This window comes from Periplaneta americana, chromosome 2 (genome assembly GCF_040183065.1).
Source record: "Periplaneta americana isolate PAMFEO1 chromosome 2, P.americana_PAMFEO1_priV1, whole genome shotgun sequence".
Taxonomy (NCBI): Eukaryota; Metazoa; Arthropoda; class Insecta; order Blattodea; family Blattidae; genus Periplaneta; species Periplaneta americana.
Window position 1 is genome coordinate 8,657,182 of NC_091118.1, and position 25,729 is coordinate 8,682,910.

The following is a 25,729-nucleotide window of genomic DNA, read 5'->3' on the forward strand; positions in this document are numbered from 1 at the left end:
CTAGAATTTGATCTCATTAAGAGACTCACTCTCTCACATTCGACCCAAAAGTCGTTCTTTAATATGACGACCCAATATTAATTCTGAAGGTAGAAGCAATGATAAAGCTGGCAGGCAACATCTTGCACTAATATTATGCAGTTGCTATCGCTCCAGCCGAATTTACTCTATCGAGCTTCACGTCCTATGCAAATTGTTTGCGTCACTTTAGGTTTCTATAAAGTGGTGGTTATTTTCTCTGGTCAATTCCACTTTATACAATTTGTGGGGAGTGGTTATGTTATTTTGGTTATTTCAGGTAATTATATAATAATAATAACCAAGACCTACGGTACTTTTGAGAACACTGATTTTTGCTTTGATATGAATTTGTTTTTCAAAGGCAAGTTTTAATGTGCGATATCACTTTTTTTTAGTTCTAAACGGGTTTAAACGTCTTGTTACGGGGAAAACTTTATTCTCATTTTTAACAGTCTCCACGTATTAATATTATTCAAGGCTTACCATTTCGAAATAGAAGCAGTATCGGTGATTTGAATGCTACCTTGTCCAATAATTAAACTATATTTACACTTTCATACGTATGTTTGTAATGCCCGAGTTAACTGGAACAAGCCATAGAGACGAGCAAATGATACAAGACTTTTTGCATGCAGAACCACCTGTTACCTAAGCTTTGTTCTTGTACCTTCTGTATCCATGCTGTAGAGATCGGCTGAAGACTATCTCCGGATTACAGACTTTCACTATGATTTCCTTATGTGATTACTCAATTTCGTTATCTAGTGAGAATGTAGGTACGAATTACAAATTATTATTTTCGGCCACTCTTAACTTCACAGAATTCCGGGAGTGGATATATTCAAAGGCATTCAAATATTCAGAAATTCTGATCTCGTAACGAAGTCATGGTTCAGCATATAATTAAAAGTTCTCAGAATTAAATTTAAGAGTACATACAGGATCACCACGTCATAATTTCTGCACAACCAAGACCTCCTATTGGACTACGTTACTTAGAAATATGATTGGGATTGATTGTTCATGCTATATTTTTTTAATGCAAATGGAGAAGCCAACACTCGCTGAAAAATACGTCAGGAATTTGGCCTCAATATTTCCAAGTCTTCCTCAGGTACGAAAATCTCTTAAAAGAATCTACGACACGTTTAAGAACCTCGTCAAACTATTTTCGATAGACGTCGTAAGTTTCTGATTTATTTTATTCTACAATTCTATCATTTTACTTTCTCACTATATATAACGAGAAAGTCTCTATATATATCCTATGTATTTTACCAAAGATCTTGGTTTCGGCTTTCTATCACATATCGAGAACGAAAGGAATTCAGAGACGTTCAATACTGATTACAGGAAATATGCCTGGAGTAGTCAAATACATCCTTGCAATAAATTTTGCAGCAATTAAAACATTTTCTGCACCATTTCAAGTGAATAAATTCAAAAGCTTCATTCTTGCTCCTTTTGTACGTCAAATGAAGCAGTGCTCTTCGATCAGGAACCGACGACAAAGACAAATTTACCAAATATTTGCTTTAATATTTTAGTACAAATCTTTAGGCGAGAATTGAAGAAATCCTAAAACTTCACAAAATTTTATTAAGTCGTATTATAGACCCTATTTTACAAAAAAATCTTGGTTTCGGCTTTCCATCACATCGAGAACGAAATTCAGACGAGTTCATTATTGCTTATAGGAAATATGCCTGGAATAGTCGAATGCATCCTAGCAATAACTTAGCAGCAATTAAACATTTTCTGTACATTTCAACTGGATAAATTTAAAAACTTCATTCTTACTTATTTTGTACTTCAAATGTGGCAGTGATCTTCGGTCTGGAGCCGACGACAAAGACAAATTTAACAAATATTTGCTTTAATTTATTTTTATTTCAGTACGTTATTTTACGACGCTTTATCAACAGATTAGGTTATTTAGCGCCTGAATGAGACGGTGATAATACCGATGAAATGAGTCCGGGGTCCAGCACCGAAAGTTACTCAGCATTTGATCTTATTGGATTGAGGGAAAACTCCGGAAATACCTCAACCGGGAATCCACCTGCTTTCGCGGCCAGACGCGCTAACCGTTACTCCACAGGTGTGAACATTTGCTTTAATTTTTAAGTAGAAATCTTTAAACGAGAATCGAAGAAATTCTTTGACGGTTAGTTTTGTGCGGTCTAACAGTGATGAAAAAATGTCCAGTAGTCATATCTGTAAATAAAAAAAAAACAGCTAAATTTTTGTAATGGAGAAGTGCAGTATGCTATGGCCTATTTTCACCATCACCAAGTTATCTCACAAGTTACTAAATCTCCGAATACTACGGTTAATTTTACCCAACACAAACACAAAATAGCTAACATTCAGAATACTTTCACCAAATTAGATTCTACAGGCTACATGGACATTTTCCAACCTTTTTACTGCACTTCCACCATTGATACAAAATGGTGGCCTTTTTAGAAACCAAGATAAAATTTCACCAATCCCCGTTATCGTTTAGACAAATTTAATCTCATGAATCTCTGTGTTAATTTACGTGCTTTGTAATTTGCATGCGTCGTATTGTCGAACCAACATGATTGACATATGTTACCCGAACACTAGGTCTATGAAGTTTATAACTTATACTCTATTATATAAAAGTATTTAATTTGTGTTCGTTTCCTATCCAAGTAGGGCTATAACGTTTAGATCGCTGCAGAAAATATATTGAAACACGGAATTTATGATAAAATTATTCGATATCGACACAACACGATTTTCCATTGGTCTAGTAAAAAAACCGTAATTCTTTTCTGAGAAAATAGTTGTTCAAAATCGCTGCAAATGAAGACAATTTTACGTTATAGACTACTCATCTAGTATAGAATCTTAATAATTTCACTTGGTTAAACTATCAATATTTCATTGTTAATATTTTGAAAGATTTTAATTGAACTGACTGCAATAGAAAGTTGCTTAATTGATCTTATCAAACTTAAACTAATTTCACTTTTAAATAATATTGTAACTCTACCTGAAAAATGAAACAAATACGCAAATCACTTTAAAAGAAAGTGGAAATTCAACAGTTACCTGTACAAGCCCAAAACCGAGCTCTTTACTCGACGAGGCACATCGGTCCAAACGGAGTCCGCTGCTCACAGCACGTACGAATGTTAACGGCAAGCTTCTCAAATCAGCCAATAGCAGTGCATACGGAAATGACGTAGATATCGCTGTTGAGAAATATTAATTGTTGGGGAACATATCGCTTTAAATGAGTCTATAATAACGGGAAAATTCATTTCAAATACAGATATTTAACTTTTCTATCTATCTGCCCTGTAAATCTCACACACATACAAACAATCGTAATTAAATATTAAGTTGGAAGTTGACCCAATTCAAAAATACTCTTCTACATTTGATTCCGTCTACGTAGTACAGAGATAAACCAGCTCCATCGCCAGAACGCACTCAGGGGTGCACAAACATATTCATCCTATGGGTAATCGATTTTCAAATAAATGGTATGACTGTCAATATGAACATGGGCAAATGTACGCAATTCCTACAAGATAATTGTGTCAGCGCAACATGAAGTGTAGCATAACTACGTTTTAAATGTTAAAATAATTGCTGCAATGATCTCATAGCCTTATTTCATGTTCGACGCAATACGACGTTATAGTTACTACTAGGATCGACCTGGTGTAGGCAGAGCCATCTATAGAGACTATACAACTGAAGATGGCTCTGGTGTAGGCCATCCGCAGTATCTAAGCGTAACGAGCGGGCTCATGCTCCAAATAAACCCCGCCTGGACTGATTGGTTTTCAAAACTTCTCTCCAACTGGCAACCCTTTACTAAGAAAACTAACATAATTTCAAGCAAATATCTCCGTCTTTGACGGTCTTATTAATCAATTGTGTTTAAATATTACCTTATCATATTTTTTTGTAAAAGGCAAGGGTCCAAACAGACCTGGTACACTGGCGTTCAAAGTTATCTCACTCTACTAATCGATAGTGATCGATAATTTGTTGGTGTAAGTGTGGCTTCTTTAGTTATTAGATCTATGAATAGATGGCGAAGATATTAGTCAGTGTCGCCAACAGTACATAGTATGTAGACCTATACCCGTATTATAAAATTCAATTTTTTATCCCACTTTACTGATTGTAAAACAACACTGGGTTTAGCTGGAAACCGCTGATATTGTCAGTTATGAGAATAATTTATGCTTAATCTACATAATCATTTTCCCTCACACTTTTTAACCGCACAAATAATGGTGTCACCTATTGAGAACTAGCGGAACTCCTTCAAAGTTTGTCAATTTTTTATATATTTAGTTCTGTCTTATCCCGTGATTGGAAGTTCTCTTCCACGATCACAAAATCGTAGGTCGGATATCTTTGAACGCCAGTGAACTTATTACAGTCTAATATATATATACAGTCACGCAACACCATACGTGTAAAATATGCCAACGTTTGACAGATGGCGTGACAGTAGCGCTTAAGCGGCTAGCAAGTTAAACTTTTGCAGAGTACATAGTATGACACAGCAGAGAAATGATATTGCGTAGTTTATTCTTTTATTTTTATGCCATACAGTAATTGTATACGGTTCTTATTAATTTTATTTTAGAAATCTATAAAAATTTTATATCCAATTGGTCTGAAAAAAGTTGTAAGTTCGAGAAATTGACAATAAACTTAATTCCTTCTGCGTCTTACTTGCAAGGGAATCATAATTTAAAATATACAATTTTTCGAACCTGGATGGCAGATCCAATTTATTCCTAAATGTGTTTATACATCATTTGAACCCTGTACGTATTTCCTCTGAGAAAAGTCAATATTAATAGCCTCAAAAAACAAGGACATCATTTCAATTCAAAATTTTTAGGCCAGATCTTATCGAGTGCCATACTCCACACAATTTCCTCACAAAATTAACTATTTTCCACACCGTAAATTAGGGCAAAGTTGATTGCTGACGTAAACTTGATGATAAAAAAAGGAGATTTAACCCATACGACATGCAATGAATATATTTTTAAAGTTCACTTTTTTTTCTTTCATTAAGTACTGGAATTTTTTATTATGTCAAACCACAAACATGCATGTTATGATTTTTTATGGTAAGTTTACCCCAATTTGCAATACATTTTAAATTTCCACACTCTTGTTAATTCGTTCATTTCCAACATGAAAAAAGTCAGAAAAAATGTTAGAATTTATAAAACAGTTATATTACCGGTTGTTCTGAATTGTTGTGCAACTTGGACTCTCACTTTTGGAGAGGAACAGAGATTAAGGGTGTTTAAGAATAAGTTCTTAGGAAAATATTTGGGGCTAAGAGGGATGAAGTTACAGGGGAATGGAGAAAGTTACACAACGCAGAACTGCACGCATTGTATTCTTCACCTGACATAATTAGGAACATTAAATCCAGACGTTTGAGATGGGCAGGGCATGTAGCACGTATGGGCGAATCCAGAAATGCATATAGAGTGTTAGTTGGGAGGCCGGAGGGAAAAGACCTTTGGGGAGGGCGAGACGTAGATGGGAAGATAATATTAAAATGGATTTGAGGGATGTGGGATATGATGTGGGACTGGATTAATCTTGCTCAGGATAAGGACCGATGGCGGGCTTATGTGAGGGCGGCAATGAACCTCCGGGTTTCTTAAAAGCCATTAGTAGGTAAGTAAATATATTAATAAACAAACTTTCGCTTGAAGGAGAAACGTAAAAATTATGTTGACCAGAATACAATGTATTATCGTCTCTCAGGTGTAAAAACGTAACATTTTCTGAAGCCTATAAAGAGTTGTACAGAACGATACTGTTGAAAAGGTAATTTTTAACAATAAAATTATTATTATTATTATTATTATTATTATTATTATTATTATTATTATTATTATTATTATCATCATCATCATCATCATCATCATTAGAACATGAACATTTGTAATTAAAAGAAACAACATGAATAAATGCATTTTAAAGTATAAATCAGAGAAATAAACTTGTCTTAAAATAAATATTGTGGATACCTACATACTATAAAACACATATCATTTTAGATGAACATTTAGAAAACAATATTATGTTCTGTTTGCTATGAATCTAACTCTCATCCGACTGACACTCGTGATTTGATTTTATTTTATTTCAGTAGGTTATTTTACGACGCTTTATTAACATCTCATGTTATTTAGCTTCTGAATGAGATGAAGGTATAACGCAAGTGAAATTAACTTTTTAATACACTCTTTTGATATAATGTAAATACATATATTATTGAACTTAATTATAATTACAAAAAAATTCAGAAATTAATATTAACACAAAACATAAACAAATTAAATGTCTATAAAATCGATACAATCAGAAAATTGGCAGACAGTACCGGTCACATATTACTTTTGACAAAAATCACATTCATACGTGTCAAATGTCTCAGGAATGCTGGCACAGGCTTCGGGAGCCTGACTTGAACTTTGAACACTGAGCATGCGCAGTGCATTATAACTCGAACTTGGGATACTGAGCATGCGCAGTGCATTATAACTCGAACTTGGGATACTGAGCATGCGCAGTGCATTATAACTCGAACTTGGAATACTGAGCATGCGCAGTGCATTATAACTCGAACTTGGAATACTGAGCATGCGCAATGCATTATAACTCGAACTTGGGATACTGAGCATGCGCAGTGCATTATAACTCGAACTTGGGATACTGAGCATGCGCAATGCATTATAACTCGAACTTGGAATACTGAGCATGCGCAGTGCATTATAACTCGAACTTGGAATACTGAGCATGCGCAGTGTATTATAACTCGAACTTGGAATACTGAGCATGCGCAGTGTGTTATAACTGTAACTTGGGATACTGAGCATGCGCAGTGCGTTATAACTGTAACTTGGAATACTGAGCATGCGCAGTGCGTTATAACTGTAACTTGGAATACTGAGCATGCGCAGTGTGTTATAACTGTAACTTGGAATACTGAGCATGCGCAGTGTGTTATAACTGTAACTTGGAATACTGAGCATGCGCAGTGTGTTATAACTGTAACTTGGAATACTGAGCATGCGCAGTGTGTTATAACTGTAACTTGGAATACTGAGCATGCGCAGTGCGTTATAACTGTAACTTGGAATACTGAGCATGCGCAGTGTGTTATAACTGTAACTTGGAATACTGAGCATGCGCAGTGCATTATAACTGTAACTTGGAATACTGAGCATGCGCAGTGCATTATAACTGTAACTTGGAATACTGAGCATGCGCAGTGCATTATAACTGTAACTTGGAATACTGAGCATGCGCAGTGTGTTATAACTCGAACTTGGAATACTGAGCATGCGCAGTGTGTTATAACTCGAACTTGGAATACTGAGCATGCGCAGTGTGTTATAACTCGAACTTGGAATACTGAGCATGCGCAGTGCATTATAACTGGAACTTGGAATACTGAGCATGCGCAGTGCGTTATAACTGAACTTGGAATACTGAGCATGCGCAGTGTGTTGTAACTGTAACTTGGAATACTGAGCATGCGCAGTGCGTTATAACTCGAATTTGAAATACTGAGCATGCGCAGTGCATTATAACTCGAACTTGGAATACAGAAATTAATGTAGGTTTGTAGAATGCAGTAATAGAAATTAATGTAGGTTTGTAGAATGAAGCAAGAGAAAATAATGTAGGTTTAAAGAATGAGGCAAGAGAAAATAATGTATTTATTTATTTATTTATTCTGGTGTAGTTAAGGCCATCAGGCCTTCTGTTCCACACCACCAGTAATACAAATACAATAACAGAAATAAAATGGAAAAAAAGAAGACACTATAAACAAAGTAAAGTCACACAAAATTATACACAGGTTGCAGTCACACAAACTTTAAACGAGTGATTAAGTCTAATTAATTGTATCCTAATTAACTAGCATAAACCAAATAATTGATATTTTAATCTAGAGTAAAAAACACAAATCAACAGTTCTAGCAATACCTAGTAGGTTTATAGAATGAAGTAATAGAAAATAATGTAGGTTTATAGAATGAAACAACAGAAAAATCTGAACACTACATACATAAGTATATAATATGAAAAAAAATTACTTATTATATTTATTTAAGACTTTTCAATTTGTGTATTTATTCTACGATCTTCGAAGATGTTATAGTTTGAATTATGCCCTATATTACTTTCAGAAATTTAGCAGACGTGAAGTTTCTATTAGGCCTAAATATACGGTTTTCATTGCCCAAAATGGAGCTAGTTTGTGTACTATTTATGACAACAGAATACTATGTCATACAACAGATATCCGTCTTTAATTTTATCAGGATCCAAAATTATATTGATAAAATACTGTAGAATTTATTGATGTTTATTTGGTGATTGACAAGCTGGTATATGAATCTATATTAAGACATACCACATACAGTGCAAGGTTTTGAATAGAAAAAACTCAACTGAAAGCTCTGTGTATATGTTTATATGAGTGTGTTGCCATGGTTATACGGATCATTGACCTCATGGAGTACGTATCGATAGTGAAAAATGACGGACGTCATGCGGGGCATATAGTTGTGTACGAATGACCACGCAAAGCTTTTGGTTTGGCTGTAACTTTCAGTTATCTTTATTCACAACACCCTGTACATGAAGTCGTTTACTGTGAGGTTTTCAAGTGTCATACCTTCCAGTTGTATTGTCAAAGGGTAAGTTTAGGTATTCCAGTAGTACAATTGAATCGTCTAGAATCAAAGTACACTTTATCCAACAATTTGATTTGTCCCAATTGTTGTTAGTAAATAATGCATTTAATTCGTAAATTTTAAGTCATTTCTTAACATAGCTATTTATTGCTTTTAAAATAATGTCTTTAATAACTATTTTATTTTTATTTATATATATTTCTTCCTATAACCATTACAGGTTGCCATTGACAAAGAGTACCGTGATACAATGAGTATAGAGAAATGCCTTGAGGCTTTATGAAACATATTTTGTTGTTACAGTGAAAAATAACGAATTGAAATAGATTGAAACACAAAATAATATACGAAATAACGTCAAGAAGATGTGAATTAAAGCCATGGTCCATGTATATAATGCCTGAAAATAGCTATTAATCCTTTGCGTGTTTGTTTTTTAAATAATGTGTTTAATCTGTAACTACAGTCAGTGTATTGTTATTAGTATCTCTTTGTTGTTACCTATTGCTTTAAAAAGAATGAGTTTAATCTGTAATCTGAAGTCATTTTTTCTACTATTCCTTTACTGTACTGTTTTTAAATCTTTTGTATTGCCCCTACCATTATATATTGCCCTTCAAGAATTTCGGTATTCGTTAGTTGTAAGTCATTACTTGTGTTATATTTTAATTATTGTAATTGTTCCTGAATCACGTATGTAACTTGTAACCGTAAATCATTGCTTGTAATATCTCTTTGTTACTCTTAACTGTTTCATTGTTCATGAATTAAGTATTAATTTGAAAGTGAAAGTGAATCTTTGTTTTATTAATCTACTATTGATTATCTTTTTTAAGATCGTGATTTACTTTGAAACGGTTAGACATTCTTGTATATCTTTTCCATTGATTATTCCTCAAACATCTCATTAATCTGTAACAGGAGCCATTCTTCACTAATGTGCATGCTTCTACATAATTCATGTGAATTGTAACTGTGACCACTATTTTATGTTATCACTTTACTATTGTTTATGCTCGACCATTCCGAAATGTAGTAATTATACACCTTGTAGCAGACCTTTAATGCATGTCATTAAAGTACACCTACTCATTAAAGGTCAGGTCTTTCAGCCAATGACGACTCAGGTTATCAACTGTTCAGCCAATGACAGGTCAGCTTACTACCGTTAGGCCTATAAAACCGCAAGTATCGATTATTCTCGGATATGCAATCGAAAGAGAATTAGCGGAGGCTGGAAATCCAATACTGTCGCAGAAGGTTATGTTCTGTTACTATAATAATTAGCGTTAATTGTAAATAATATTCAAATAAATTCAATTTGTCATCTCGTTTTTCAATGTCGAATTCAATAATCAAGGTTATAATATTATAATATTATCAAGTTTAACGGGACTACGTCAAGGTCAATGACATTATTGTTCCTCGGAAAAAATCAATACTTTCGCTTCTGCGCACATCTCACAACATACGGGACATTGCTCCAGGTCAGATACAATAAAATTAATAATATAAAGTTAGAAATATGGTCGAGCATAAAAAGTCGTATGAAACTCGCCTATAATGGTAATTAAGAAGCTCGTATGAAAATTATGAAACTCGCTTGCGCTCGTTTCATAAATATCCATACTCACTTCTTAATTACCTTCATTATAGGCTCGTTGCATAATGTACTATTATTGGTTATAAAATATGTATTTTGATGCCAACTATAACCCTAATATACCTCAGGGTGAAATAGGGTTTATTAAATTGGATAATAAAAAAAATTGATTTGTCAATAAAGACGAAAAACTAGTGCAGTTACATTCCAAACTGTGGTTTTAATACTAAAGTTAAGGCAGATAAATTCCAGTTTGAGTCCAAACGATCAGTTTATCATATTCCCTGCAAAATTCTGCTCAGAAAATTACCTTAATCCCATATTTCATAATTTCCAGAATGTGCAGTTTGATTCTAGGAAACTCTATTGATGACATCCTATGATTGTCATACGTGATAAATAAAGATCTAATTCTTGTGGGATCTCATACTAGTGATACTTTAAGGATGAAGAATTTAAAAATTTGATCTGGATTCAAAGGTCTTTAAGCGCTCTGTTTCTCTCGTATATATGCTGTAATCGCTGACCACAGATCACCCACTTTACTAGTTGTAACATCCTTGTTCTTGTGTTGGAGGAAAGTTATCACATTTCCAGCTGGTATAATATAGCCTTCAAACGTGAATATAATGTTTGTGCCATTATTCTGTGTTGTCAAGAATTGCAATATGATAGTTAGGAAATGTCGTTGCTCATCTGTCGGTTCTGTTCCTAGAGGTCGTTCAACTTCAGGCTGTATGGGGTCATCTCTTATGTAAGTCTTAATTATATAGTAAATCTGCTCAACGGTAACATCTTCCAAGTCCATACCTTTACTGTTCAGAGATGATACGATGTAGTTAATTGGGATACTGTGTTGCTGAAATGTAACATTTGCGTTTTTATTATACCTATCTCCTCCATTTTGTGTGTAGTTTTGTATGAGCTTTAAAATCACAAGGTCTTCTTTGCTGATGTCATATGCGATGTCGTCATCTCTTAAAACAATATTTAAATATTTTACATAATTTAATATGATATCCCATAATGTCTTTGTATTTGTTTTATTGATGTCTTCACCTTGAAATTGTATAGAAGTTAGTACAAAATCTATCGGAATATACTTCCCATAAAAGAAAATGTCCCCAGATGCTTCTCCGTCTTGATACACCAAAAACTGCAAAATGTATTGTAATTTAACTTTCTCATCTTCAGGAAGGCCTTCGTAGTTAATACGGTATTTTTTTTCAATACAATGTCGTCGTCTTTTGTCTTTTCCGTCGTTATGTTTTTTGTTTTTATTTTCTCTCCTATGATCTTTGCTCTCATTTTCTTCTCTGTTATGTTTTCTGCCATGCCCTTTGCTCGTATTATCGTATTCCTTGTTTTCACGTTTGTTATGATTTTCTTTAGCTGTTTTATCAAATTTTTCGTTAGTTTCTTCGCTATGTTTATCGCTTTCAACATCTTCACCGTCGTCATCTTCGATACAATACTCGTTATTATAGTCATCTACTTTATCATGATAGTCGCTATTTCCGTAGTGTTCTTTTTCTTCTTCTCTGTCTGGCACTCCTCTCACTCCAGTATGTGCGATGAAGAACGTCACAATCAGCATCAGCCACATCTGCAAACAAAGAATTGACTGCGCTGAAACAGATCCTCAACTGTCACGTCATAACACTCTATCACAGTCTATTATAGATAGTCACGAAGCTTGAGGTGATATTTTGTATTTCTCGCAATACAGCACTCCAAGCGGTTAGCAACTGAGAGTATTCATTCATTCATTCATTCATTCATTCATTCATTCATTCATTCATTCATTCATTCATTCATTCATTCATTCATTCATTCATTCATTCATTCATTCATTTATTTTATTCCATAGATCTTACATGAGCAATGAAACTTCAAGATGTGGAACAAGTCAAAATTTTACAATATTACAATTACAATTTTTACAAATTTTTATAGTTTTACAATTTAATAATTTTCTACAATTTTTACAATTTTGTGCAATTTTTTACAATATTTTAGTAAGATGTAGTGAGATGAGGTGAGGTCCGAGGATTCGCCAAAATATTACCCGGCATTTGCCTTTTGGTTGGGGAAAACCTCGGAAAAACCCAACCAGGTAATCTAATCAAAGGGGTTGATGCCAAGGACTCGCCATAGACCATCCGGCTTCAGTCCCACAGTTGGGGAAAACCTCGGAAGAAACCAAAGACTAAACGGGATCCAACCCAAGCCCGAACGCAGCTCCGGATCAGCAGCCCAGCGAGTCTGCCGACTGAGCTAAATCGATGGCTCTACTAAAACTATACAATACATAGCCAATCAGATTAGGCTATTAAATTTACAAACGCAAACGATCATTCATCAGCTGAGCTATATGTAGCCTATAATACAAAACAAGTTAATTAAATTTAAGGCATAAACAATTGAACCAGTTATGATATACAAAAATTGATAATAGATATCATGCAAACTACTTCAAATTACAAACACAAACAATTTATCAATAGAGCTATATAGATTGCTATTCAATTTAAAGCATATATGTACAATTCATCGGCCAAAACTATACAAATATATACAATACAAAGTAGCATACTTTCATTAAACTATACAAATTTGTGCAATTAATATCAAGTAGATTAATTCAATTTATAATCATAAACAATTCATCAGTTGGGCTATACAGACTACTATACAATTTACAGCATATACAATTCATCAATTGAGCTATACAGACTACCATTCAATTTACAGTAGGCCTATATACAATTCATCAGTAAAGCTACACAGACTAGTAATCATTTTTATTTATTTTATTGGGTTATTTTACGACGCTGTATCAACATCTAGGTTATTTAGCGTCTGAATGAAATGAAGGTGGTAATGCCGGTGAAATGAGTCCGGGGTCCACCACCGAAAGTTACCCAGCATTTGCACGTATTGGGTTGAGGGAAAACCCCGGAAAAAACCTCAACCAGGTAACTTGCCCCGACCGGGAATCGAACCCGGGCCACCTGGTTTTGCAGCCAGACGCGCTGACCGTTACTCCACAGGTGTGGACGTAATCATTTTAAAAGCATATACAATTCATCACCCAAACTATACAAACATAGGCTATACAATCAAATTAGTTCAATTTACAAACTTATTTTCGTTAAGCTATACAAAATTGTACAATTAATGCTGTATGGAGTAGATTAATTCAATTTATAAGCTTAAACAATTCATCAGTTGACCTATACAGTATACTATTCAATTTACAGCACATGCAATTCATCAGTTATGCTAAACAAAAATGTACAGTGCATAGTAAACATATTAAGTCAATATAAAAACGTATTTTAGTTGAGCTATATAAAATTGTACATGTCATTTAAGTAGAATAATTCAATTCACAAGCATGAACAATTCATCAGTTGTGTAGAAGGTATGAGTATGTATAAATTTGGTTAATTCTTTTCTGAACCTTTTCTCGTGGATCTTCAAATCTGTAAGACATTAGAAACAATAGACAGTGCCACTGCCATCGTGATCTAATACAGGCCGTAAGACAGACCATGTGACTCGCTTAACCTGATCACGAAGGGCGGCGTTTCAACCATATGAATTAGTTGGAATGCATAAAGGGTAACATATATTTCTCTAAACTGTAGTGTAATTGCATTAATAAAATTAAAAATAAAGATTATGAAAGACTTCATACATAATTCACTTGCGAGTTAAGTTATAGAGTGAATCGGGGGAAGATGACTATCGAGGTAAGATGGTTATTTCTTTGTAGTTTCACATTCTTCCAAGAGAGAACGCCACGCGCATGTCTTCATGATCACTGAGACAGTTGAATGTCTGTAGAGTGGAAGCTAACTCATTTTGCCACGTGTTCTTGTTGTGAGAAGAAGAAAAGCAAGAAAACAGGCCATTTTTCTGCTATAAAATAATTGCAAAGGTATGTTAAAATTTTAATACATCCTTGAATTCGTAATAACTCTCAAACCTTTGTAATGGATATTGTAGTAAAGGTTCTAAAGTTTGTATTGTTAACAGCCAACGACCTTGTTCCGCCATCTTAGGTTGCGTCACAGCACTAAGCTCTTACCCCGATACTCGGGGAAGATGATCATTTTTTTTTCAGGGTAAGATGGCAGATTGTTGCAAGAGTTTTATTTTTTGTTTTATTGCAGGGAAAGTGTAAACATTATATAAGGTCCTGTGACAGAAGTCAGTGGATTGAGGACAGTCTTCAACTTGCGATGGAACATGTTATAACAGAGGGTATGAACTGTTTTAGAGCATCGCAAGCATACGGGATTCCTTACCGTACCCTTAAACGCCGCCTAAAACAGAATGATGACAAGAAAAGTACTGAATTGAATTCATTGTGTGCAAGAAGTGATTTCACGAGTCTTGCACACAGCAATAAAATATGTGCAATGACTGTGTTGCTAAGTAGTGACAAATGAGTGAGAAAGTGTCCATGAGCTTTAGATTAAGTCAATTTTGTTATATACATGTATCAAACCAAGTTCAGGTAAAATACATATATCAGTAGACAGACAGACAGACAGACAGAGAGACAGACAGACAGACAGACAGATAGACAGACAGACAGACCGACCGACCGACCGACCGACAGACAGACAGACAGACAGACAGACAGACCGACCGACCGACCGACCGACCGACCGACCGACCGACAGACAGACAGACAGACAGACAGATAGATAGTTTATTTTGCAAAAACATGTGGAACATGTATGGCATCGTCATATACAATTTAAAATACATGATATCATACAATGGATACAAATTAAGATACATGAATATTAAAAAACTCATCGACATCATACAATGGATTTGCCAATAATATAGTCCTAATTCGTGCCTAAACACTCGGAATGGAAGATTCCTTATATCAACAGGTAAACTATTAAATAATTTAAAAGCAAAGAATAGAAAACTATTTTGAGTAATACTGTATTTACATTTGTCAATATATAAATTTGTATTATTTCTTGTAGAATATTTATGAACAGAAGTACATGCTATGTAATTATTAATGTTATTCCGAATGTAAAGAAGACAGGCCAATACATACATAGACGGCAATGTCAAGATTTGTGACCTTATAAAAAGAGGTTTACAATGAGTCGTATTTGGTACTCCATGAATTAATCTTAAAGCTTTCATTTGTAATATGAAAAGCGCTTGAGCAGAAGTATGGTGACCCCAAAGAATAATACCATAATTTAAATGACTTTGTATATGGCTATGAAATATTGTAAACAATACCTTGTTAGGTAAATTATTCCTTAACAACCTTAACATATATAGGCCTTTACTTAATTTCTTAGCAACATAGTCAACATGAGTTTCCCATCCCATTCTAGGCTCAAGAAAGATGCCCAGAAACCTAACAGCAGTATTACTAACAGTAGTAAGACGATTAATACCAAAGTTTAATTTAACAGTTTTGTTAGAATTAATCATAAGTTTATTCGCACTGCACCAATCAACAACCCTACTTGATACATCAGCAAGTTCCATAGACAATATGTCACTATTTTTATGAATAGTATTAACTGCTAAATCATCAGCAAACATGAAAGACTCAGAACATCCATCCCGAATATAGTCGGGAAGATCATTAACATAAATAATAAACAATAAAGGTCCCAAAATTGAGCCTTGAGGCACACCATGTTTTAATACCTGATACTGTGACCTTTTACCATTTGCCAAAACAGATTGATGCCTATCATTCAAATAAGACGCTAAAAATTTTACACTAAGACCATTAAAACCATAATATTTAAGCTTAAGTAAAAGAGTTTCATGAGAAACTGTGTCGAAAGCCTTTGAGAAATCATAAAAACTACTATTAATATGATAACCATTTTCAATACCCACAAAACAACGTTTAACAAAGGACACCACAGCCTCCATAGTACTATGTGAAGTCCTAAAACCATATTGACAGTTGGTGAACAAAGAATTAGATTCAAAGTAATTGTAAATTTGTTTCTTAAGCAAAATCTCAAAAACCTTCGACAAAGTAGGTATTATACTTATAGGTCTATAATTAGATATCTCATTTCTACAAATAGGTATCTCATTTCTACAAATAGGTATTACCTTAACAAGTCACAGCTAATACAAACTTGAAAGAATCAGGAAAAACTCCAGAGTCTATACAGCAATTAAAAATATGGACAAGACGCTCAATAATGTATACCGAAGCAATCTTCAATATTTTAAAATTAATGCCATACACATCAAGACAAGGGCTATTGTTCATACCTAAAATAACATCATAAATTTCATCAACACCAAAATGTTTAAAAGCAAATGTCTGAATAGGTTTGACTCTATTGACTAAAAAATCTTGAGCATGGTGATTTTTTGTGAGTTTATTAACAATGGAATTAACATTATCAATAAAAAAAATTATTAAATTGGTCAGCATCAATATCAGATGAAGAAACTTTAGATTTAGACTGGCTGTTTGTAAGACTAGAAATAATTGACCAAGTCATTTTGGTTTTATTATTAGAAGCATTAATTAAATTTGAAAAGTAATTAATTTTTGTACACCTTAAATTTCTTTTATATAATTTTTTCGTTTCATGATAGATATCTTTAAACTCATCAATATCTTGATAAACATATAAATCATAAAATAAAAGACATCTCTGTTTAAGATTATGGAGCTCATTAGTATACCACTTATTATAATTATATTTCCTCGTATTTGGCACGATTGTATTATCAACAAAGGGAAAAGCTTTGTTTATTACATCAATAAAAAGTGAAAGAAAATAATTAACTTTATCATTAACATTATCCAATGTATATATATTAAACCAATTTAAATTCATAAGTAAATAAACAAAATAAGATATACTTAAGTCATTAAAAACACGTATAGGATTTGAATACATTATAGTATTATCAGGTAAAATTTTATAAGTACTATTTATTTTAAAGCATATCGCCTCATGATCAGAGAATATAGTAGGAACAACACCTGCTGTACAAAGATTATCATCAACATTGGTAACAACATTATCTATACATGTACCTATATTTCCATTATTACCAGGGCGAGTTGGTTCAAAAATAGTAAGTCTAACACCAAAACTTATAAATAAATTAATGATATCTTTAGCATCCTGATTATCAGTGCAAAGAAAATCAATATTAAAATCCCCAGCTAATACAATATTAATATTTTTATCAATTTTAAAAGTTGATTCCACAAGATCATTCAAACTATTATAAAATATATTAAAATCAGTTCTATTACAATCAGGAACTTTATAAAAAGCCACACACAATAAGTTCATAGCAGAAATGTACGTAGAACATACTTCAAATAAGTAAGATTTAATCACCGATGAAAGATTAATTACACTATCAAATTTTAGACTTTCTTGCACAAAAATAGCAGAACCACCATGTTGTTTCGATAGAGGTCTACAAAAACTGTCAGCCAAAACAAAACCAGGTATATTCACTAAAGACAGTTCTTCACGATTTAACCAGTGTTCAGAAATACATAAAATATGAACATTGTATTCCTTAATAAGAACAGAAATATAATCAATCTAATTAGATAAACTTTGATACCCGGCCCCGGAACAATTTTTCCCTTGAAATTATTCAAATCTGCTTTACAGGGAGCCTTACCTGAAAGACTAGATTTGCATAATATATACGTTACTGTGTACGTTAACAGAAAACCACAATTCCAAGTCACACAGAGATTGTGTGCACTCGTTGTGGGTCTCTGGCGTTTCGTCAGCCCACGCGAGTTGTGTGGATATAAAGGGAAAAGTTGAGACGGTGTCGGGTGGAGTTCCCGGGTAGCTCAGTGGTAGAGCGCTGGTACGTTCAACCAGAGGTCCCAGGATCGATACCCGGCCCCGGAACAATTTTTCCCTTGAAATTATTCAAATCTGCTTTACAGGGAGCTTCACCTGAAAGACTAGATTTGCATAATATGTACGTTACTGTATACGTTAACAGAAAACCACAGTTCCAAGTCACACAGAGATTGTGTGCACTCGTTGTGGGTCTCTGGCGTTTCGTCAGCCCACGCGAGTTGTGTGGATATAAAGGGAAAAGTTGAGACGGTGTCGGGTGGAGTTCCCGGGTAGCTCAGTGGTAGAGCGCTGGTACGTTCAACCAGAGGTCCCGGGATCGATACCCGGCCCCGGAACAATTTTTCCCTTGAAATTATTCAAATCTGCTTTACAGGGAGCTTCACCTGAAAGACTAGATTTGCATACATAAACTTTGTACATTCCAATATAAAATGTTAGTAGAGCCATTAGAGGTTAACTTACAACCTTGACTCAGTCACTCAGACGGTATCTGATTATTATTAGGTGGCTGGAATAACTGCTCATTTCTAAGAACATCGTAAAATTCTGACACAAAGCAGCCTTCAGGCCAACACTCTGCTGAAAACACACTACCAAAGTTCTGTTCGTCAATTTCAACGTGGAAGAAAGCATAAGAATCATGTTTTGTTTTTGATCTCGTTACTTTGATAGGCTTTAAGTTACGAGACCGAAGATATTGATTTATTTCAGACTCTGTCACATCTGGTGCAAACCTACTTGCAAAAACAGCTTTATTTATTGATACTTTCGAGATTACTTTGAGATTACTAACGGCACTTGTACCACAGAAAGTAAGTTTCTGATGTTGTTTACCTGTCTTCATCTTCCTTCCTTTTACAACATCAGCAAACGAAACTTTATTTATATCACTTCCATTGCTAGGATCCGAATTCGAACCCACTGTCGAAGCACCCGGATTTTCATTTGTAGTTTGGACAACCTTAATGTTACTATCACACTTAGGGCTCGTGTCTATTTTCATTTGTTTTAGTGAAGAACCATCCTTAACCATAGTTAACAACTCTACGTGTTGTGTAAGCAATTTCACCTTTTCCCTAAGTTCCGCAATTATACAATCTTTCTGCCTAACAATATATTTAAAGATATTAATATCAATTTTACCCTCATTATCCGTTATTCCTTTCAACATATTAGAAAAAACTTCGTCACAATCATTATCTTCTTCCACATCACAACATTTGACAGTATTGGCATCCAAGATCTTTATGTTAGTTATGAACAAAGCTCGGAACTTGGGGACTTGTGTCTTTGAACGTGGCTAAGCGACCGGACTTCAATGTCAACAAACTCCCGCTTCCAGCACAGAGGTACTGTCAGGTCTGCTAGAAAAGTGGTTTCTGACTGCAACAACATAATGATAATATTATGATAGGTTGAAGCACATAATTTTTATAGCATACGGTATATATATAAATAAACATGTAAAATACATCAAATTTACAGTTCTGCTCTGTACATTTCATTACAGTGTATGACTACATGCATTCGAAGATTTTCGAACCCATAAATTCTTCGTCTGTTAGTTAAACATGATTTGAAACGAAGGAAACTTATTTCCACGTCACATGAAGTGACGGGAGCAAACTTAAATTTTTAAAATTTATTTATTTTAACTAGCTACCTAGTGAGTACAAATTGCATTTATAAAATAAAAATGTTTCTAGCCACTACCGTAAGAGCCAGGCTCGTGTACGGTGTGGTCTTAGTGAATAATATAACATAACATTTACAAGGACAGTTTACTAAATACAGTAAGTAACTTAATTCAAACCAATAAATACAACACAAGAGCAAGAATAAAGAAGAAAGAGAAAACGAGAGAAAAATACACAATTTAATATAAATTGACAATCCGACAGAAGCCAATGATATTCAATAAAAACATTAATATAGTCGATAGAAATAAAAGGTAAAAAAAGTACATTTGTTACTATTATATATCATGGATAATTTTACAAACTTCTTTTTTAAAAGTTTCAATTTAAAAAAATTTCAAATTTGGAAAATGGTTTGAAATTTTATTATAAAGTCTTGGGCCTAAATAAAATACTGAATATTTTCACTGTCACTGTTTCCTGTTCGATTTTCAGCAGATCTCGTATCTGAGAAAGATAAGTATATCCTAAATTTTTCTCGCAAATAGTTTTCAATTAGTGTATCACTACTAGGGAAGGTCCCTCTACGACTTGATCCATGGCTATGGACAAATTTTCCATCAATTTAAAGGACAGCAATGTCTTTCAATGAATGCCCGTTTCCAGCTCTAGTTTATGTGTGGCACAACTTACAAAATATAAACTCTGCATTAGAAGAAAATAATGTATCTCCTCAGAATTTCTCCACGAAATTCTGTACCTAAAATTTAAGAAATGTATTTTGAAACTTCCATAACACCCATTCGAATAACACGTATTTTCTCATTCCTCAGACAGACCATTTACCTGTAATTCTCTGAATGTCATTGGCTTCGACATGACACAGTTTCTTCGTCCGTCTTCCTGTCATTAGTTGTGACCACTTTCTTAGTGCACACGACTGTCCCTGAGCACTTGCAGCTTGAGCTTTGTGTACGTTATACCTGTAACCTTACTCAAGCGCACGACACGCAAGTCCCCAAGTTCCGAGCTTTGGTTATGAAAGACGCACAACTATTATGAAAATAACTTTCACAGTCCATACATTTAACTCCATTCACCACTTTCCTTTTGCACCTTTTACACAAACTTGCACTTGAACTATTAATCTTCACTTCATTCACAGCCATTTGTAGGTTATGTTACATAGAGGAGCAAAACGTAACTGTGTTAATTGCATTTGCCATCTTACCCGACTATCGGGGAAAGATGCCTACGGTGCAGGCAAGAAGAAAACCTGTATTTATAAACAAGGTAATTAATGTTTTCTGTTTTGTACCAAAAATATAGTTTCAAAATACCTTCCAGGCTTTGATATTTAAATATGAAATTCAAAACTAAATTAACAGTATCTTAAATTTTCAATCAAAGAAAAAGTCAGGCATCTTCCCCCGATCCACTCTAATGTTACTTTTGGTGTGAAAATTATGTTGATGTAAGCAACGTTCGTATGTGTAATACCTGCCTTTATTTCGATTAAATATTGCGTCTTTTTATGTGGTCAAGTACATTTTTGGTATTATAAACAGTAAATATATGTAATATACATGTGAAAGTGGAAACATTGACTGGCATGTAAATTGTGATTAGGCCTACGTGCAGCGTTACTGATGTTATTCTTGTGTAATCAGACCATTATTTTTTACTGTATTTGTTTGATTAAATTTAAGTTATTGCTCCTTTTTATGTAAGAATAACTACGTTATAAATAATACGATGTTTGATAATATACGGTGCACAATTTGAACTAAAATATGAGATACAAATATATACGAAAAATAAATAAAATGGTACCGCGTAGTTTTCCTTACTATTACAGTATCTAATGTTTTAATTAATTGAAATAAAGCATGCTTCATTACGAAATTCTAGCACATTCATTTATAGATGATTCAATAATTTTCAGTTGCATCGCACGGATATTTAAGACATGTTGAAATTATAGGTTATGTTTACTGTACCAGTACTTACCTTATTTCAACATTCGCAATTATACATTATAATTAAGCATAAAGTTACGTGTGATAACTTGTAAATGCAATTTTATTTGTCTCTATTTCAGTTGTATTTATTCGTTTCTGACGGTACTCCAATCTGAAGTCTGATTAATGTACTATGTTAGTAGGCTAAACTAGCGCATAGGTAATTCCTTTGTACTCATACTCCTTGCATATACGGATCTGTGACAGGTTAGGTTTGATTAGTTTTGGCTTTTATTATGCCTTGCTTAACACGATCAACTGCAGCCCCACAAAAAAATTTCTTATAAAGTAAACGATTTTCACTTCCGGAATGGCAGATAGGCCTACTATCTCAGCGCTAGTCTCTTTCTTTGTTATTTTTCCAGAAGTCCGCAGAAGATATTCCTGTTTCTATTAAAAGCTTCCTTGCTGGATCTCTCGGAAGAAGGATAACTCTGGCCTCTTTTTGTTACAAATTATAGCACTAAAAACGTCTCCTCCTTGTCCCATATTATTATTCCAATTATTGTATTTTAGCCATTAACATTTATTACAATCGATACCGAACATTTCACAATTTATACAACTTTTCACAACAATGCGAACTACGGCACAGTCAATGCCTTCTCGATCTAGACCAGGCCGGATATTCGGGCTTTTTTTTTTCTAGAGAAATCCGGCAAGGAAGCTTTTAATAGAAAAAGGAGCATCTTCTGCGGACCTCTGGAGAAAGACTTAAGGAAGAGACTAGTGAAGTGCTTTGTGTGGAGTGTAGCATTGTATGGGACAAAAACATGGACATTACGACGAAGTGAAGAGAAGCGACTAGAAGCATTTGAAATGTGGATATGGAGAAGAATGGGACGTGTGAAGTGGACAGACAGAATAAGAAATGAAACTGTGTTGGAAAGAGTGGGTGAAGAAAGAATGATGCTGAAGCTGATCAGGAAGAGGAAAGGGAATTGGATGGGTCACTGGCTGAGAAGAAACTGCCTACTGAAGGATGCACTGGAAGGAATGGTGAACGGGAGAAGAGTTCGGGGCAGAAGAAGATATCAGATGATAGACGACATTAAGATATATGGATCATATGCGGAGACAAAGAGGAAGGCAGAAAATAGGAAAGATTGGAGAAATCTGGGTTTGCAGTGAAAAATTTGCCTAAACACTAAATGATGATGTTTTATGTTGACTTTTTATGCGCCTGTTTAAAATGTTCATAATCTTGGAACCTATTCAGGAAGGTCCAAATTAACCCGGGAACAAGATCCAGAACGAGGACGGCAAGCGAAGAAAGCGAAAGTGATGATTTTTGATTCACAATAAACCGAGAACGGAAACGGCTATGCATATCGATATGTAAGTCAATAACGATATGTAAAGTCGATATTACGCATTCTGACATTATTTGTGTTCGCTGAACCAATGGCATTCTCTCAGAATACAAGCCAGCCACAAAAACATCAGTGGCGTAGCGTCAATGTAAGCTAAAAAGCTTAGCTTCCCCAGTTTTAATGATTTCATAATAAACCTGCAGTTTATGGAAAAAATTATTTATCAATTTTAATAGAATTTATATTTACGCTTTGAATGTTGTGATGCGGCAGCTCAGGATGATTTGAGATGCAGCAGTAAACAAGAGGCCTGCACACACCAGCTTCCAAGCAGACCGGTTTCTTCTGTGTAATACACCCCGCAGATTTTCCATCCCTTTCTAACTAAACTACCCTAGTCGCAAGGCTTCCAAGAAGCTAGCTTTAACATTTAAAATAAGTAGTTTCCGAGTTATCCCTTTTCGTCAGTTGTGTTCAGTTGAAGTGTTAGTGTGCATTGTGGCTGATGTAATAAATAATGAGCGAAATAACAGTTCCTGACACTAATTTACTTGAATTTTTTTAGAACAATTGTATTATCGAGACTGACTTACGAACAAAAGTGTGATTTAAAAAACAAATGACCGACTCCCTTGCTGTCAATGAAGGACACAACCAAAAGACAGACGCATACTTACGTAACGATACTAATATTGTGATTTCTCTAAGTATGACAGGGAGTGAGCTAATGTTATACGTTTACGTGTCTATTTGTTAGAGATATGTGTAAACCGTGAAATCATATTTTACTACGTACCATTTGAGATCATGCCTTATTGGTGTTACTTACGAGGTTCCAACCAATCTTCGACTGCTGACTTGACATTGACTACTATTTATTTTAAGACTGTATTTTTGTAATACGTTTTCTCATATTGCATGAAAGACAACTTTAGTTAGCTTCCCCTGCTCAAAATTTCATGCTACGCCACTGAAAAACATAGTTAACCAACTTCGAAATTTAAGACATGGAATATTTAAGAATTCAATTCACGTGATATATTTTAGTCTGGTCACATATATACGTAGCATATACTGAAAGTCATATTCTACTGAATTTCTGCGTTAGTTACAAGCAATGAATGGACAAGATTTTATGTCACGGCCTCCTTGCTGCAAAATATATGGCGACCAAATAGTGTTTTGATAACAACAATGAAACTTGTAGGCTGTGATCAGAAACGAGAACGGCAAAGTTAAAACTTAGCCAACTCTTAAGGCTGGTTCACAATGAACCGGAAATGAGAATCGGAACGAAAACGAAAACGGTAAAATTGTTAAAATGTATACATTTAAATGTGAGCATTCACAATTAACGAATAGCTTGCCGGGGCCCGGGATCGGGAACGGAGAGTTGGCCATGTTTCTACTCTGGCGTTCACGTTTCCGATCACAGCCCACTAGATTCATTCTATTGCCATCTAAAAGCTATTTTGTCGTCATATATTTTGTAGCAAGAAGACCGTGACATAACCTATGCATTATTTTGTTCTGTGCTGTGCATCATGGAGCAAGTTTTATTTGATGACATTCTAATATTGAGTGTTGAGGAAAATCCTCACGTTTACGATAAGCGGCGCGCCTCGTATAAAGATGAGAAAATGAAGGAGAATACGTGCCTTTCAATAGCTGCATCTTTGAACACCAATCGTAAGTGAATCATATTTTATTACTGTATTGGTTGTATTACACACTACATATTCACGCTTCAATTCAATAACTACTGTTGTGTTAATTTTTGTTCTATTACAAATGTTTCTTCTCTAATTATTTTACGTTATGGTAGACTTAAAATAGGTTGTGATAATAAAGATGCATGGGCATATTTATAGCACAGTATTTACTGGCTTTTAAGGAACCCGGAGGTTGATTGCCGCCCTCACATAAGCCCGTCATTGGTCCCTATCCTGAGCAAGATTAATCCAGTCTCTACCATCATATCCCACCTCCCTCAAATCCATTTTAATATTACCTTCCCATCTACGTCCCGGTCTCCCTAAAGGTCTTTCTCCCTCCGGTCTCCCAACTAACACTCTATATGCTTTCTGGATTCGCCCATACGTGCTACATGCCCTGCCCATCTCATACGTCTGGATTTAATGTTCCTAATTATGTTAGGTGAAGAATACAATGCGTGCAGTTCTGTGTTGTGTAACTTTCTCCATTCTCATTTATAGTAGCCTACAGTACCTAATGAAATGTTTCAGTTGAAATTTCGAAGTTGGTTAACCTGTGTTTATGTTGGCTGCCTTGTACTCATGAGAGAACGCCATTGGTCATTTATACACAAATAACATCAGAATGCGTAATATCGACTTTACATATCGTTATTGACATATTGACTTCAATGCATAGTCGTCTACGTTCTCGGTTTATTGTGAATAAAAAATTTTCATATTCACGTCCTCTGCTTCTCGTTTTCATTCTGGTTCTCGTTCCCGGTTTAATGTGAACCAGTCTTTACGTTT

The 25,729-nt window shown here is 34.5% G+C and overlaps 1 protein-coding gene across 1 annotated transcript in view; it reads right to left on the reverse strand.

Annotated features, from left to right (window-relative positions):
* Positions 1-7,784: 7,784 nt before the first annotated feature.
* LOC138712615 (phosphatidylinositol 4-phosphate 5-kinase-like) overlaps positions 7,785-25,729 on the reverse strand; it is an 18,198-nt gene continuing 253 nt past the window's right edge. Inside the window, exon 2 of the mRNA XM_069844587.1 lies at positions 7,785-11,974. Coding sequence (XP_069700688.1) covers positions 10,853-11,974 — 1,122 coding nt within the window. The 3' untranslated portion in view covers positions 7,785-10,852. The remainder of the gene's footprint in view (positions 11,975-25,729) is intronic.